This window comes from Photinus pyralis, unplaced genomic scaffold, assembly GCF_008802855.1.
Source record: "Photinus pyralis isolate 1611_PpyrPB1 unplaced genomic scaffold, Ppyr1.3 Ppyr1.4_LG7, whole genome shotgun sequence".
NCBI lineage: Eukaryota > Metazoa > Arthropoda > Insecta > Coleoptera > Lampyridae > Photinus > Photinus pyralis.
The window spans coordinates 11,218,785-11,236,262 of record NW_022170738.1 but is presented as its reverse complement, the minus strand read 5'-3'; the positions used below and the strand labels follow the sequence as shown (position 1 = coordinate 11,236,262).

Genomic DNA, 17,478 nt, shown 5'->3' with positions numbered 1-17,478 from the left:
ATTATCTATATACAGGTAATATTCAACATTCAAGACAGTCTAGTATCGGTCTGGAAGGTCCAGGGGGCTGATTCTCCTCAGTCTGTTGATTGTATTGCTGTTATCTAGCAAATTCACAGCAAGATGGTTTGTATGATTTTCTAACCTCGAAAGATACTTTGCACTCACGCACTTCACTTCTTCTTTCACTAATTTCACTCGAAGATCCCTGTGTATGACTTCGTTTTTAACGTACCATGGAGCATCTACTATTGTCCTCAGGGTTTTAGACTGGAATCTCTGCAAAATCTCCAGATTGGAGTTACTTGTGGTTCCCCGTTGCAGCCCGTATGTCCAGATAGGTTTGAGTATACTTTTGTAGAGTAATACCTTGTTTTCTAAAGTTAACTTGGATTTTCGTCCTAATAGCCAGTTTAATTTCGTGAACTTTAGGCCCAGTTATTTTCGTTTACTAAAGATATGTTTTTTCCAAGTTAGTGTGCGATCAATGTGCAGACCGAGATATCTGACTTCGTTAGCTTGCGGTAGTGGTATATTATTGAGGGTTACTAGCGGACACGTTTCCCTTCTTAGTGTGAATGTGACGTGTGTGGACTTGATTCCATTTGCTTTCATGCGCCATAGCCGGAGCCAGTCTTGAACTTGACTGAGAGAGGTTTGTAGGTTTCTTGATGCAATAAGAGGGTTTTCATGAGTTGCAAGAATAGCAGTATCGTCTGCAAATGTAGCGGTGGTCGTATGATCGTTGGTAGGTATATCCGCCGTGTATAGTAGGTAGAGCACGGGCCCTAATACGCTTCCCTGTGGTACGCCGGAGTTAATGGGGTGTAATTTTGTTAGTTCGTCCTGAAATTTCACCTGGAAGTGTCTGCTGCTCAGATAGGATTTGAAAAGTTGGAAATAGGTGTGGGGCAAGTTTTTCTTAATTTTAGCCAGTAGTCCTTCATGCCAGACCTTATCAAAGGCCTGGGCTATGTCTAGAAAGGCGGCAGAACAGTACTTCTTTTCTTCAAAGGCCTGGTTGATTACGCTTACCACCCTGTGAACCTGTTCAATTGTAGCGTGTTCTTCCCTAAAGCCGAATTGATGTTCTGGTATGAGATCATGTTGGTTGAGAATTGGTTTGATTCTTTTTAGTAAGAGTTTTTCAAAGACTTTAGATGCTATTGGTAATAAGCTGATCGGGCGATAAGATGTCGTTTCTTCGGGAGGTTTTCCTGGCTTAAGTATGAGTATTATTTGGGCCACCTTCCATTGGGCTGGGAAATGGCTCAATCTTAAGATGGCATTAAATATGGCCGTTATTAGTTTGTATCCTTTCTTTGGTAATTGTTTTAAAACTTCACCTGTAATTAGGTCATAGCCTGGTGCTTTCTTAGGATTTAGTTCGGACTTAATTACCGACATCACTTCTGCTATCGTGATTTTTTCTATTGGTAAACTTAGTTGGTCTGGTGTCTCCAAATATAGTTGTGTTTCCTCTTCTTCTTCTGGGGTTAGTTCAGAAGGAAAGGGTTGAAAAACATTTGTTAGGTGTGCTGCAAATGCATTAGCCTTTTCTTGTTCGCTTCTGGCCCAGGTTCTATCAGATTTACGGATTGGAGAGATTGCTTGCTGTGGGTGTTTTAGTTTTCTCGTGGCTTTCCATAATGAGTAATCTGTTGCTTCAGTGGCAGAGAGGGTTGATAGATGATATTGTATAGCTTGATTTTTATGGTTTTGAAGCATTGCTTTCAAGTTTTGTGTTGCGTTGTTGAGCCTATTTTTATCATTCGGGGATCTAGTGTTCTGCCAAACTCTGCGAAGCCTTCTTTTCTCCGCTATTGCTCGTTTTACTACCACTGGTAGAAAATTATGCGCTTCGTTCTCTTTCGATAATGGGGTTGAATCCCATGCCGCACTTTGTATAGTACGATTTAGGTACTCTACTGCATCATCAACCTCATCGGTGGTCTTGAGGGGTAAGTCTAGATCTATTTTTACGTTAACTATTTCTCTGAATAAGTTCCAGTCGGTTTTCTTGTTACTGAGTCTAGTTGGTCTAGGCCTGGTATGTATTTGCGCACTTAACGTAATTATAATTGGGGAGTGATCTGATGTCATATCAAGACATGTTTCAATTCGTAAATAATTTTGTGCTATGTTTTTTGTAACACAAAAGTCGAGCAGGTCTGGAATTTTATTCCTGTCCGTAGGCCAGTATGTGGGTTGTCTGGTAGTGAGATAGTTGAGATTATTGGTGTGAAGCGATCTTAACAATTCTCTGCCCTTGGTGGTGGTTACTCTAGCACCCCATTCCTGGTGCTTAGCGTTATAATCGCCACCGGCAATGAAGCGTGTTCCAAGTGTACTAAAGAATTGGGTGTAATGTTCTGTTTTTATATTGTGCCTAGGAGGGCTATACAGAGCGGAGATTGTAATTGGTCCTGTCCAGTCTTGAATGACCACGCTGGTAGCTTGAATGTGCTCATGAGTATACTTGTCTGTTTGATAATGCTTGATGGAACTTTTTATAATTATTGCTGATCCTCCGTGTGCAGCTCCGCTAGGGTGTTGTGTGTCGTACACGATGTAATTAGGTATTGTAAAGTAGCTTCTTTCTGTAAAATGGGTTTTCAGATATTAGAACTATATCCAAATCGTGATTAGTAATAAACGCCCGTAATTCTAGGGTGTGATTTGACAAGCCATTTGCATTCCATTCGGCAATTTTGAGTGTTTGTGCCATTAATTCAGTTTGGAAACGATGGCTGCGAGGAGGTTTAACATTGTTTTTATATTCTCGGCTAGTTCTATCATCATTTTTTCCAGTTTTTCTATGTGGGACGTTTGTGGTATATTGGAATGGTAAGAAGATTGTTGTCCGTTTGGCACGTCTTGAGCAAGTGTTCCTTCATTTATGTTTGGCATTTGTGTGGGGATGAAAGTTGGTTGAGTTACAGGCCCTCTAGGGCGTGGCGATGGAAATTTTCTCTGCTTCAACTCCTGATAGACTTGACATCCTTTGTAGTTTGCAGGGTGTGAACCGTTGCATAGGACACACTTGGGCTGGGTTTCCTTTGTTTTTGTACACGTGTTCGTATGGTGGTTTGCGCCGCATTTCACACACCTAGGTTGATGAGTGCAGAATCTTTTAGTGTGACCATACCTCTGACAAGTTGCGCATTGTGGAATTTCCTTTTTCTGGTGGGGTGGTTCTATTATTATTTTTGTATGTAGTAAATATTTGATGTTATATATCATTTTGTTAGTTTCGCAGGGAGCTAGGTCAAGAAAGATCATTGAGAGTGGCTCTTTGGTTTTTCTGTGCTTGACATTATATATGTTCAAGACTTTGTGTCCTTGGCTTTCTATTTCGGTTTTCATTTCGTTAACATCAATAGAATAGTGAATGTTCTTAATAACAACACGGAAGCTACGCTCTTCTTTCAATTGATAAGTATGGAATTGCACTTTTAGTTCCATTAATCTAGTTACTAATTTTCTATAAGTATCTGCGTTTTCCGCCATAATTTTCACTTGGTTTCTACCTATGACTTTCAAAGTATACATTTTTTCAGTTGTAGTATTCAATTCTTCTATCAATGGGTTGATATTTAACACGTCCGTAATAAATATTGGCGGCGGTTTTGCCGTTTTCGTTGTTGCGGGTGTATCTGTGTTCGTGGTATTATCTACTACTGGGAGCGCCTGAAACCGATTTGTTAAGCTGAGTTGTGGTGATGGTTCAAAGGCTTTTTGCTTCACTGTACGATTTTCGTCGTCTTGCATGTTACGTTTATTTTTCCTTGAGGTAACTGTGGTCCATTCATCGGTTTGCTGCTGTGACGTAGGGGGTTGATAGCAGGATTGTTGCCATTGCATAGTAGTTGCCGCATATTGTGGTCCTACAGTTGGTCTTACCTGTTGGCTGTATGCAGGGTATGTATACTGAGGTTGTGTTACTTGGGAGGGTGGTTGCATCATGTTGCCCGGGAGCTGGGGATACTGCGATTGGTACTGCATCGTTGAAGGCTGTGAGTATTGCACGGAGTAATGTTGATTAGTGCCAGCCATTGCGGCTGGCACTAAACTGGGTGTCGTCACTTCTAAGCGCTATATATTAAATATTGTTAAGTGGGCATAAATTGTATTTTTAAAGTGCATCAATTGAGTGTAATAAATCACAAATGTATTTGAAAGTAATCGCGGAGGCGCTATCACTTGACCCGTCGCGCTCGGAGATAAGCACTACCTTACGCTACGAAAGCCAAAATCGAACTGTGTGCTTATCTTGGAACTGAAACGCGAAGGACGCTTATCGCAAATGACCGGAGATAATTTTACAATTACAATTAACTTAATCTTTTAACACGTAAATTCTTTACAATAAAATAAACAAAATAAAATTAACAACAATAAAAATAATTCCGATACAAAATAACCTTAACCTCGAATTCAACTAATATCATTGGAATTACGCTGAATCCCAATTTACAACCAACATTTAACGTTAATAACATATGAAAATCGCATACCAGGATGACCCATCGTTATTCTGGGTGTTGATCCCAAATAAAACGTCTGCATGGCGTAGTATACACAACAATCCATAGCGTAATTTCTGTAAACTGTACCTACTACTGTATTCTTAGGAGCACATCCCCCAAGTTCGTTGATATTACTTTTCAGCATAAATCGCTCTCCTGAATAATACACGGGTGCCATCGAATAAGTAGTTTTCTGTTAGGTCGACAATACAGGAAGCAAGGGACAGCTGTTAGATTTTGACTTTCTTTTGGTTTTTTCGTTTTTGATAATGGGGTGTGAGTGAGAGTAAGCAATCTTGGAATCCAACGTAGGTACACATCATTTTGCGATATTGCAAGTCCTTCCTAATAATAGAATCCACACTTCCAATCCTCATTTTCAACGAATTCCTGAGTTTTTTTCCGATTATATGTACTTATATCAGACGAAGGTGCAATGGTCCACTTTGCGTGTAAAACTATAACAGCGTCTATTGGTTTCACATAAAAGTGCAAAACAAAATGGGGTGCAATAACATACTTCAATAGGGTTATAATACTACGCATCGTCCTAAAGGCACAAGCTTGAGACAGTAACCGCCTACTGTGCATGTAATCAACATTACCGCTAATGACATTACGTACCAGGAAATATTACTAAATTAAAATTGATAGCGGTAGGATAGTGCTTTTTTTCATAAAATTGAAGCAACCTGCTACATGGGGGGATATGATTACATTTACGCGTTCAATTTTTCATAATGGCCTCCATATAAAAATAAATTTAATAACCGCATTATCAAGGAAAATGGAAAGTGTGTCATTAATAAGAGCCTCGCACTTTAAATACTCGAGAAACCCGATAACATTGGGGTGAAGAATTTCCTGATGTTGTGATGCGTATTACCTACCTACGCCGCGTATACGGGAAAGGTTCCTTAATTACCGTACTATACAGTACCTATACAACATGTTAATTATTTTGTCACATTCAATTATATAAATTAGTAATTAAGCATTTTCGTTGTGTTATAAATAACATTTTAAATCATTTCATGCTCTTTGTTAATAGTCGGATTTATCAAACACCCTCTTATAATTGATTGCGGGCGCGGTTATCCATTTTCCTAGTTAACAATGAGGGTAGGGTTTTATTACTTTCATTTTCTTGTGAAGTAGTTGCTATTGAAGAAAACTGCATTTCTATTTCCAGAGATCTACGAAAGTATGCACTCTCCGCAAATAAATACGTTTGCTCGCGATACCCAATCAATAAGCGTTTCTTTCTATTGCGCTGCATTTTGTTGAAGTGAGAAATTGATGTAAATTTATGAACGTAGCTCCCGATGTAAATTACGCAGTCGATTTCATTCCCTATTTCGACATTTCCTATAAACAGTTTAGGAAACTAAGCGGTTTATATTGTGAGTGATTGGCGAATGAGGCATTTAATCAACAACACGGGTAGCCGTTAACTAACGTACAATACAATAACTACGCCCATTTTTATTTAGGCAATCGTCCAATATTGAAATTCTTGGCATTGTGGCAGGTAATTTACTCTCGCGTACTACACAGAAAAATAGCAGACTATGGAAAAGTTCCGTCCTAATCGAAATTTGTTTACTTGATAAGTTCGGATGGTTTGAAGTGTCTAAAAAAGCACGCACGTGCTAACACGACAATAATGCGTTTATAAGTTTGAGCAACAATTTTAATTTGTAAAAACTCATAGAAATTCGAAAAGTAGGCAGCAAGTTAAAAAGCCGAAGATTGGTAGTTGAGATATAATATTTGCACTAGACAAGCAAGGGTTACCACGACGTCCTCTTTTTACCGGACAATGTACATGTCCTTTTTTCACGCATCTACCGGGCGTTCAGGCCAAAATGTCCTCTGTCCTCAGAAAAATGAAATGGATTGTATGTAAATTACTAAGAATACCTATTTTGTTTTTTAGTCATCTGTATACAGGGTGACTTGCGTAACGCATCATAGGGATTTCAATGTAAAATTCATAACATGCGATTATTGGCTCCCCAAATTATTTTAGAGCAAAAATGTATTAAGGTTTTTTGTAGAAAAAAATTTTTTACGTCAATCAACCGTATTAGTTTTCAATTTTTTGCATAATAAAGACGGAAAATTGGAAAAATAAAACCCCCATCTTTTTCAATAATCTGTGATGCCATGGAATTTTATAATACAAAAACTACGCCAATATCCGTCATGCCATGGAATGTCTGCTATAAAACAAATCAAATTCTATCAAAAAGTATATTATATTTAGAACAAGGAATTCAACATAAAGAACGACCAAATTACTAAAAACGGTTTCCTAATATAACAACTTACAATAAATGTTCGAATAAGTCACCATTAACTGCAAGACAGTAACCAAGTCGATCATAAAATCCATTTCGAACTGCTGCTAATTGATACCTAACTGGATATCTTTTTGTTTTAGAAAATTCCATGGCATCGCAGATTATTGAAAAAGATGCGGGTTTTATTTTTCCAATTTTCCGTCTTTATATGAACAAAATTGAAAATTAATACGGTTGATTGATGTAAAAAATTTTTTTCTACAAAAAACCTTAATACATTTTTGCTCTAAAATAATTTGGGGAGCCAATAATCGCATGTTATGAATTGAAATCCCTATGATGCGTTACGCAAGTCATCACCCTGTATAACAGTCCTAACACTATCGCGGGTTTCTAAATGAATATTCGCCATATTTTTATTATTTGTCTCAGTATTATAAATTAGACGTAAAACTAGTAAAATGCACGAGAAACTGAAACAATTTCTGTTTTTACCTACAAGTGTTCAATGTGCACTGTGACGTCAGATTGAATGAACGTAGAGGCCATGCGAAACGAGCATTGTCATATTGCCAATGGCGTCCAATCTAGCACACTCTAACATAAGAGACAGGAAACAATGCTTGCGCATGCGTAAATATCCAAACTGTTTGAGTTGCTCTTTGGCCTGTATGGATGTATAGTTTTAAATTTTAAGAAAATCAGATAATAATTTCGAACACCTGGTACATTCATGCATCGTAGTAGGTCCTACTCGCGATTGCCATAAATATATGTTACTGTGTCATGAGCCACCTAGTATGACCTACGCAAAATACAAAATCACGCACAGCTTCGGGACTAATACTTAAAAAAAATAAAACCGTCGTCAGTGAAATTAACTACAAAAGGTCACCAAAACTAGATGTACAAACAAAATTTAATTGCATTTATTTTCGGAAACAATTTTTAAATCAAACACCCAAATTACACAAGCCTCTAAATTTACTGGGTTCATAAACACACGTAATAATCTTTAAAAACAATTACAAACACGTTAAATCTAAAATTAAACCTTGTCTTTCCGCAGTACTACCTAAATTAAATCTAACGGAAACAAATTTAATCTAAATAAAACAGCACAGACGATAATAAAAAAGTCAGTTACTATTCAAACATCTTGTTTCTGTGGAGTTTGGGAGATTAGGAAAAAGCAAAGCTATAAAATTTGGCACCCATCCTCTTAATGTTACGACGTGGTGCCACACTCATTTGTCCCTATAACCTTCGTTAGGGATTAGGAGATATCCACCTAAAATGTTGGTTACTAATGACTGGAACATTTTTAAATTTTACAAAGTACCATGGTTGCGAAAACACGTTTAGAATATTGAAGTCGCCCATATGAGTAGGGTTTGCCTACCCATTCAGGCCGTAAAAAGCCAATTTCTATACTTGTTTGATTTTTTTCAGTGCTTTAACTCCAAACTTACATAATTAGCCACAAATGTAAGTCATATAAAGTTTTTATGGCAGATCCCTTTCAGTGCGAGTTTTCCGCCCTTTTGGCTGTTGCTGAGTCGCTACGGATTATATGACTAGACTATATAGCCTGGTTGCCTGGGGTACACCTATATTTTTAGCTAATTCTTAGATCACTTTATTGCAAGAAAAGTAAAGCTCAACTTAAGATTCGTTTTTTCGATCCGTCCATTTGGGTGTCCACTTTTGTTTGGATTCGGTCGTGTTCAACCCCACTCGTATGGATCGGGTACTGATTGCTGAGCCTTATATCAAACAATCAATCCACCTTTATTAGGCGCCAACATGGCACAACATTATACAATATAAAGTCCTGCTTCTCCCTGTCCCATGTCTTCTGTATTCTCTTCTTCTCCACATATTGTACATTTTCTTCTGGTTTCCATTTCGCTTTCCCTGTTTCTTCATTTCCTCCCTCCCATAAATATTTTGGAACCACTCCCTTATTAGATCTTTGTAACTACTACTCCCTCGTCCGCTCTGTATATTGAGTCTTTGTGCATCCAGATCCCTTTTTGCCAACTCATTTTCCACCCTTTCTTCTATTCCTCTCCACCTTTCGACCTCAGCCCGTCGGCATCCCTTTCTTTCATAACATTTTCCTCTTTGCCCTTCTCTCCTTTTTCGTTCACTCTCGTTATGAAGTAGTCTTTTACCAATTCGCTTTCTTTTTCACTCCCTTCCTTGAGCCTTACCGCCCTGCGTCCCGACGCTATCCTTATCTTCTCCATTTTTATTTATTGCTCTAATATACAATTTGGTGTTCTTCCGTTTAGCCTTCCATTATACCCATTTATAATACCTTCTTTGTATTCCTTCCAGTTCATCCCATTCCTTCCACCCCCGCTCCGCTCCGTACATGAACATTCCTCTCACCATTACATCGAGCATGTATTTTTTTGCTCTGAAATTGTTTATGAATTAAACTCCTCTCTATATCCCCCACACCTGTCTCATCGCCACCACCTCATTTTCTCTTATTTGCGCATTTGTCCCGTTTATCTTTCATGGTATTCTAATGAAAGGAACCATTTTTTCTACCAAGTTCCGCCCTTCTTGCTGACTCCTTATTAAAGGGGAGGGGGGGGGAGTGAAACTGGTTTTATCCTTCATGGTACTCCAATGAAAGGTCTTAACGAAACGAATTAATTTCTATCAACCATCGTCCTCCTCCCCGACTCCTTATTATGATCGACTTTTTTTTTCGTTTAGCCATATCTCCGTTCTCTCTCTCTTTCTCTTTTTCCATCTCTACTCCCTTTATAGTTATGTTGTTTTTTATTTTTTCTCTTTCTTTTCTCTCAATTTCTTCTATTGTCTTCTCTTTCATTTTATCTATTTATTCATTTGTCTCATTGGCTCCTTTTCTTATATATCCACCTCTATTTCTTCGATTAACGTTTCAATTGCTTTCTACATGTTTTCCTCTTCTCCTCTCTTCAATTCGCTATTTCCTTCCCCTTTTTCTATTCCACTCTCTTTCCTTTCTCTTCGCTTCCGCATACCTTTGTTCCGGTGATCTTGAAACTTTCCTACTCCTTCTAAACACTTTGTGTCGGGCGCTAAATCTGGGATGTAGGGTGCATGTGGCAATTATGTTGTGGTTTTTGTTCTCCGTGAGTTCTGTCGTTTTACTTTAAGAGCCTTATTCAATGTGTCCATTAAGCATAGCGCTCTCACAGTTCAAAAAAATGGTCGCTATCAATTGTTGATGCTTTTTGCTTCCTTTGAGGCGGATCCCTTATGAACCAAGTGCATTCATTTCTGTTTTGTGGGAGGGTCCAGTGAAACATCTTTGACAATCCCCAAATAATAACAACTGTTATCGTTCACCAAGGGTCCAAATTTCGTTCCTTGCCTGTTTCTGCTATGGCGTAAGGAATCCAGCGAGCAATTACTTTTTATAATGTATTTTCATACACTCCCCACTTCTTTTGGTAGCACTGGAATTTTTATTCGTCAGATCAGACAACCGTGAATCATGGCTTCCTCAGTTCTTGCCCCAATAATCGGCCTTCCTGATCTTTGGTCGTCCTGACTCTTTATAACTGACATCTATAGGCCGATCTTCGCACCCTGGCTACGCTGCCTTCTTAGTAAATTAGCTTTTGGCCCCATCTTTTGATGTAATCGTGTGATCGTAATCTTCTTCACTCTTATGAACTCGTCAGGATCTAATCTGTTTTTTGGTTTTCAGTACCATATTGCCATTCATTGAAAAATGATTTATAATTTATAACATATCTGTGCTAATTTATACTATAGTTCAATTCAAAGTAAATTGTGTGTGACCCATCACCGATACTCTAAACCAATCAATAGCTTACGTACGCCATGTGAAAAATGAATCATACGCCACTTATAATTTTGGGTGTATCTTACGGTTAAATAAAACGAAGGTACATATGTAACTAAAATATTTCCAATACTTACTAATTTCCGTTTCTTATTGTTCTAATCTGCATGCCGCTGTAACCCTAAAATTACTAGCACTCTCCCCACCCTTGGCCTCCTCGCCTATTTCCAGCAGCCGTTCCATGGTTTCATTTGATCGACTACCTTTTCTACAGGCGCGTCCGTCAAGTCTAACGAAATTATTTAGATCAAAATGTTAATAAAATAAAGATAATAATCGGATAAAACGTGTGAGTTACTTTACTATCGCGATTCACATACTCGCATATTTTCCAAAACGAACAAAAATTGACAGTATAGATAACATCCCTTTAGAAATAACGGACTAATTTTTTTAACCTAAATAAAAAAGATCTGATTAAATATCAATCAATTTTGATTTCAGCATCTGACGGAGATCTCCCAATCTCACCGCTTCTTGGTATCGTAATTGGAGCGGCGTTTACGGTTATTGTAGTCGTGATGTTAATAATTATAAGGGTTCGGAAAGCCCATCCGCAGCCAGAAGCACTGTACGAGCAAAAGGTGGTGGGAATCCCGCATCATCACAACATGTCTTCCACTAAGCCACTGCTAAGAAGCGGTTCGCCTAGGGAAGTGTCCGATGAGAGGGATCCCGACGTCATACCGGCGAAATATGGTATGTATGGTAATAATGAATTCATCAACTTAGTTTATTAAAGCGAAAGGGGTTTGTTGCCTTCCTGCCACGTGTAAACATTAATTTCGTTTGCAAATTATTAAATTGTACGTAACAACTTTTGTATGCACCCATTATATTAGAAGATGGAAAGTTGAAAATTGTAATTCGTGGCAATTTTTAGGATCGCCGGACGGTGCAAGCGACAAACAAATTGGTACCGTAAATGGCCCTTCAGGTCTTCCCGGAACCAATGTTCCTACGTCACCGAATCGTACACAAACTACGATAGTTCCACAGAATTGGATTAGTCCCGGTCCAGCTCCACCTATGGATTCTGTAGTACGTATTCTGAAATTTGTAATTTTACCTTTAAAAGTTTAAACCTCAACAGTAGGACGACTATGACGGAACATACCTATGAGGATCGAGGAGACGTTTCCATAATATACAGGATGGAATGTAGTATATTAACCTAGGCAAATAGTGACTGTATACAAAATTTATATAACAATTGTGTAACATTTTCATTTCTTATATATTTTTTGAAAAATTTTCTTGTATAAGGGTACCAACATGTATCATCGAAAAGAGAAAAAAATCTCTATCAACTAGTATCAAGTAGAGATCAGGTAGAAGGAATGTAGAGAGAACGTACAGAGAAGCTAGAAGCAAGGGAAGGTAAAGAGAAGGTATGGATCAAGTAGAGAACAGCTAGAGAAAGTAGAAAGAAGGTAGAGAGAAGGTACAGAGTCAATGTCGATTGTGACATCGAACATAAAATGGCAGGACTTATAGATATAAAAATCCACCGATAAATTGAGAGGTCCCGGTTCGCCTTTTTTTTTTTTCCCTACAATCTTTATCACCTCTAAAAAGCATTATGCGGGCCACTCTGTAATTGAGCGAAAGCCTGTTGAGGGCCCAGAACAAGAGAAGGGCAATAAATAAATAGATAGATCACCTCTTTTGTAAATCGGCACTAATATTCCTTCCTTCCATATATCAGGTAGTCTCCTGCTTTCTGTATCGTGTTTAATAGTTTGCTCATCTTTCTCTTGATAATATCTGTGGCGATAATCCAAGTCTCATTTCCTGCTGCTTTCCCTTTTTTCGGTCTTTTTAATTGCTGCTTAATCTCTTCTCTTGATATCTCGTCTCCTTCCACCTCCTCTCTTCCTACCTCCTATATTGCCTCCTCTTTCTCCTGCTTTCCTTGTAGTACCTTAAGAAAAAGTATTGCTTCCAGTCTTATATTTGTATCTTTCCTCCCGCTGTTTTTCTCTTTCTCTCTATTTATCATCTTCCAAAGGTCCTTCTCTGTATTTTGTTCTTTGTATTCTTTCAGTTTCTCCTTTTTTTTTCATTAATTTTCTCTCAGTTCCTTCTCCTATCTCTGCTTACTTTCTTCATCATTATTGTATATCTGTTTCTCTCTTCTGTATACTCTCCTCTCTCTTTACCTCTTTCTTTTTAATACTCTCCTTTATTATCTCTCCGAGTTCTTCTTCATGTTCCTCTAGTCTCCTTCTATAAGATTCCTTTTTCTCTTGTCGATAACTGTAGCCCCCTTCATCTTTGCATCTTTCATTTCTTTGTATCTTCCCTTTTGGACTCATTGTCATCGGTTGGTGATCCGATTCTGTCCTTGCTCCTCCCTCTATTGCTTCCAGTATTCTTTCATTTACTTTTGCATCATTAACTTCCTCCTTCTTCCTCCCATGCATGTGAATTGTACGTCCCCATCTACCTCCATATTCTGTTTCAAATTCTCCATGCTTTCTTTTCTGATAATTCCAGTAACACTTCTCCCTCTCTGTTGCACTCTTTATCTCTTGACTCTCTAACTTGGGTTCCTCTTCCCACCTTTACCCATTTCCCTTTTCTCCTTGTTCTGACACTAAGATCTCCCCCCAATATTAGCCCCTCCTCCTCCCTTTCCTTAATCATATTTTCTATTTCATTTTGGTAGCCTTTCATTCTTCACTGTTGTAAATAGTTATCACTCTGTGATTTTCTTCCCCTGCATTTCATGGGTCTTTCATGTATTCCTTCCTCTTCCCATTTCCTTATCCCTTTTTTACCCCTGTTAATATATCTCCTTTTGCATTTCCCATTATATTATCCCTCTTCTCAAATTCGTTCTGCCATATGTATTCATATCGGCCTAGTAGTTTTTGATGTATTCGATCGACGTCAAAGAATAACAACAAGCAGCTGAAAAGTCATTTTCACCAGCAAATATTTCCGGTTAAAGGAACCGATCTTTTTCAGAAAGTTTGCCCATTTTCATGTGTACATCTACATTTTTTTTACAGTGTATGGTTTTTGGGCTACAATAGCGTCGAATCGACACTTTTCATTCAAATTAAAAGCTCTATGGTCTTTCAGTGAAATTGAAGGTCAAGTTAATTAGGTTTTTGAAGGTATCTACTAAGTAAGAAAGCTACTAGCTTAGTCAATCTACTACTAAAATCGCCAAATCGCGGGGGATGCGCAACATATCGCCTTTTTGAATTTTAGGTCCCTTTTTTCGGTTTTTCCTCAAAACTTTTTCATGACCACTTATATTTGTAAAATGAAAGCTCATCAAATTTCCTACAAAAAACGTATAAACAATTTTTTAGCGCATTTCCACAAAAATAAAAAAAGGCGCTATTGTGGCCACTTTGTCCGTCCGTCGGCATTTAAGTGAAATTTGATACATAGGCACTTGGAATAACGGAAGATCAAACACCAGTTTCAAAATTTGGTTTTGCGCATGCCAACCTTTTTTATTTATGGAAGCATTTAAATGAAATTTGATACATAGACACTTGGAACAAAGGAAAATCTAACGTTAGTTTCAAAATTTACGCAGTACCAACTTTCTTATTTAGGAAAGCATTGAAATGAAATTCTTCTTATAAACTGAAATTAAAGTAGCACGTACAAAATGGATTGCACCTATGCAACGCTATCTTTCATATTCATATTTGTGGCCGGATTTTTACGATTTTAACAGAAGTTGCATCTTCGGCATCGGCAAATGGGAAATGAATGCAAGTGGAAATGTTCTTTTTGTAAATCGTTTACGATTACTTTTTTAACTTGTTGTATTATACCTGCGTCAGAATCGCTGTTTAAAACACACTTGAAATTACGTAAAAAAGCGATTAAAACACGACGAATTTTAAAGGTTGCCAAGTAACGTTACTTAAAATATCATTATGACACTATAATCTGGGACCGAAATAAAAAATCCTCTCAGTCTTAGATCGCTTTCTGCAAATGCAAAAGATTTCTCGTATCCTTTGTTGGAAGCTTTCAAACGCGCGTGGTTGCAAAACTTGTTCCACTTTTTAATCGCAGTATTGGTTGAAGTTTTGAATGAATGCACCTAAAGATAGGAGATTTAAATACCTTTGGCATTTCCTTCATATATCCCAGTATTAAAGACGCTTCTTATTCATCCACGCCAATAACCTTTCATAATCTTTATAATAGGCTTTACTGGATTTGGATTTTGCACCTACCAACTTTTCTTCTATTTCTGCAACAAGCAACTGAATGGCGGTATTATCTTTTTCAACCGACAAAAACGATGATTTTTTTAAGCAACGTCAAATGACATTTAGATGGTAATCATGGAATTATGAATAATCAGAAATCAGAAATGTATTCGAGTATAACGTCAATATGATTTTATTTTATTTCCCTTATATTTGCATTATATTGCAGATATAAAAAAATACTATACGAAACGTGTGTATAATTGGCCTTTAAATCCCTTGCATCCGCTGCGCATCGTACCTTTAAAATTGTCGCGCGTGCTTTAACGCCTCCCCTTCCTTAGCTATTTTGTCATATTAGTTGGCATTATCTCACAGTCGCTCAACACGTTTCTTCCATTGACCTTTAATTTTTGTCCGTAAATTTTCACATAAGCTGCAACTATGACTTCTTTGTGAAACAAGAAATTTCTCACCCATGCGGGTTTCTTCCCATCGTTCGCTCTTCCTCGATAAATCTGTTACTCTCCTCTGCCCCTCGCATCCTCAACTACTTTCTCATAACCTTGCTGATCTATAGCTCCTTTACGTATCAGTTGGAACTTGATGACATATTGTCATATAATAATACCTACAACAGTAGGTCGGAACGTTGCCAAATGTAACAAAGAATATATTTCTAGGGCAAATCGGGAACGGCATCCCCGTTGCGTTTTCAAACAATGTACGAGTACTCTACGGGTTGGTATTTTACTTTCCTATTCACGCAGTTTGTTGGGTAGCTAGCAAGCGGATGTATTAACTTTTGCGAAGTGTTGGTCAATCAGTAAATATTATAAAATCTCTTCATAATTTCGATATTAACAAAACCCGGAGAATTTCCACTAAATAACTATTTTTTAGTCTTTTGAAAGTCCCGAAATTCCGAAAGTTGTTGTTCATTAACCACGACGAAATTTGTGCCACGGAACTTTTTATACGCGGTCAATAACCGAAAATAGATAACTCGAACTTGTTTATTCACGACGTCCTTTCTGATACAGCCGTTTTATTTTATGCTTTCGAAGTTGTGAGTATTTAGAATGAAAGTTTATTGTGTTCTGGACCGCATAAAAGTTTTCTTTGTAATGTAAAGAAATGACACCTTCACCTTAAATCATTTCGCGAAATTATTTGATCGTTACTTCCACGTAACTGGAATTCAGTGTATCAACCTGCACTTACCTTTTTTCTACGATAGTCTTCTATTTTTGGTTCGTAATATGCAAATCTTTGCACTTGGTAAGATGAAAATTTTCACCGCAACCGCGAAAATGTTCTCAGATTTATTTGAGTACTCGGTTTGAACATGAAATTTCAACTGCAAATTTTTCAAAAAAAGAACACTTTTCTTTCGCCATCAAATCCCAATTAATTTCTTGGGCAGCAACGTATTTTCTCTCTCAGATCAAAACCAAATCTAAAAACTTTCCCTTCTCGTTTGAATTAATTAGTCTGCACCTATACAATGGCGTATCGTTAATCCTGACCGCCATGTTTATTATTTTTATTATTATTATGTAGTTAATGTCTTTTGTTACTACCAATCCTAGATGGTTTTAGGGTCGATAATCACCTTCCTACCCAACTCAAAACCAGTGGTTTTAATAGCTGACTTACACACAATGCATCGCCTTCTCAGTTAGGCATCCGGAACCCATAAAATAACAAAGGTTATTTAAGTGCACTGTGTTTACGGGTTCAGGGTTAGGCGAGTTAATTAATACACTCCAGATTACCAAAAAAACTTGATTTTATTCCACCAGTAAACAGACATATTCTTAACGTATATACAGGGTGGAATACTACTGTTGTGACGTCACTTAAACTGCAATGATTGTCATTTCAACACTCCTTCTCAATCCGGCAGTTTCAAGTTGTGTGACAGATGCAAAGAAATAGAAAACTAATTATTGAACATAAATTAGCAACTCAATAGTTTTTATACAAACAGATAAGATAGTTGGTGATAATAAAAAAATTCATAAACGTTGAAGTCCCAATTTCTGTCTAAAAGTCTCAAATTGCCTCCTACTGAGTCCCTTGGTGAGGATATCCGCGACTTGATCAGTCGTACAGATGTAGGTAACGTCGATCTGGCGTGACTTGTGAAGGTCCCTGATGAAGTTCTACTTCCCATCGACATGTTTCAATCGATTGTGTTGCCATCGTTGTAATAGGGGAATGCACGCTTAATTGTCCTCGTAGACGGTGATGGGCTGCGAACAGTCGATTCCCAGATCCTTGACAAGGCCCCTCAGCCCGATTAGCTCAGTGCCCGCAGAAGCTAGGGCGACATACTCTGCCTCCGTAGAGGGCAAAGCGACCGTGGCTTATTTCCTCGTCGTCCAGCTAGCGGTAGAACCTAGGACCTGGAACATGTAGCCTGAGATGGATTTGCGGTCTGTATTTCCTCCCCAATCCGAATCAGCATATCCAACTAGTGGCTCTGATTGTTGCTTTGGAAAGAACAGTCCAATATCCTTGGTATGTTGAACGTATCTCAGTATTTTCAGTCCATTCCATTGTTCTTCAGT

General features: G+C 37.9%; 1 protein-coding gene across 1 annotated transcript in view; it reads left to right on the top strand.

Moving 5' to 3' along the window:
- Positions 1–17,478, top strand: part of LOC116176489 (hemicentin-1) — a 109,743-nt gene that overhangs the window by 87,446 nt on the left and 4,819 nt on the right. The window contains exons 9-10 of the mRNA XM_031495094.1: positions 11,157–11,411; positions 11,596–11,753. Coding sequence (XP_031350954.1) covers positions 11,157–11,411; positions 11,596–11,753 — 413 coding nt within the window. The remainder of the gene's footprint in view (positions 1–11,156; positions 11,412–11,595; positions 11,754–17,478) is intronic.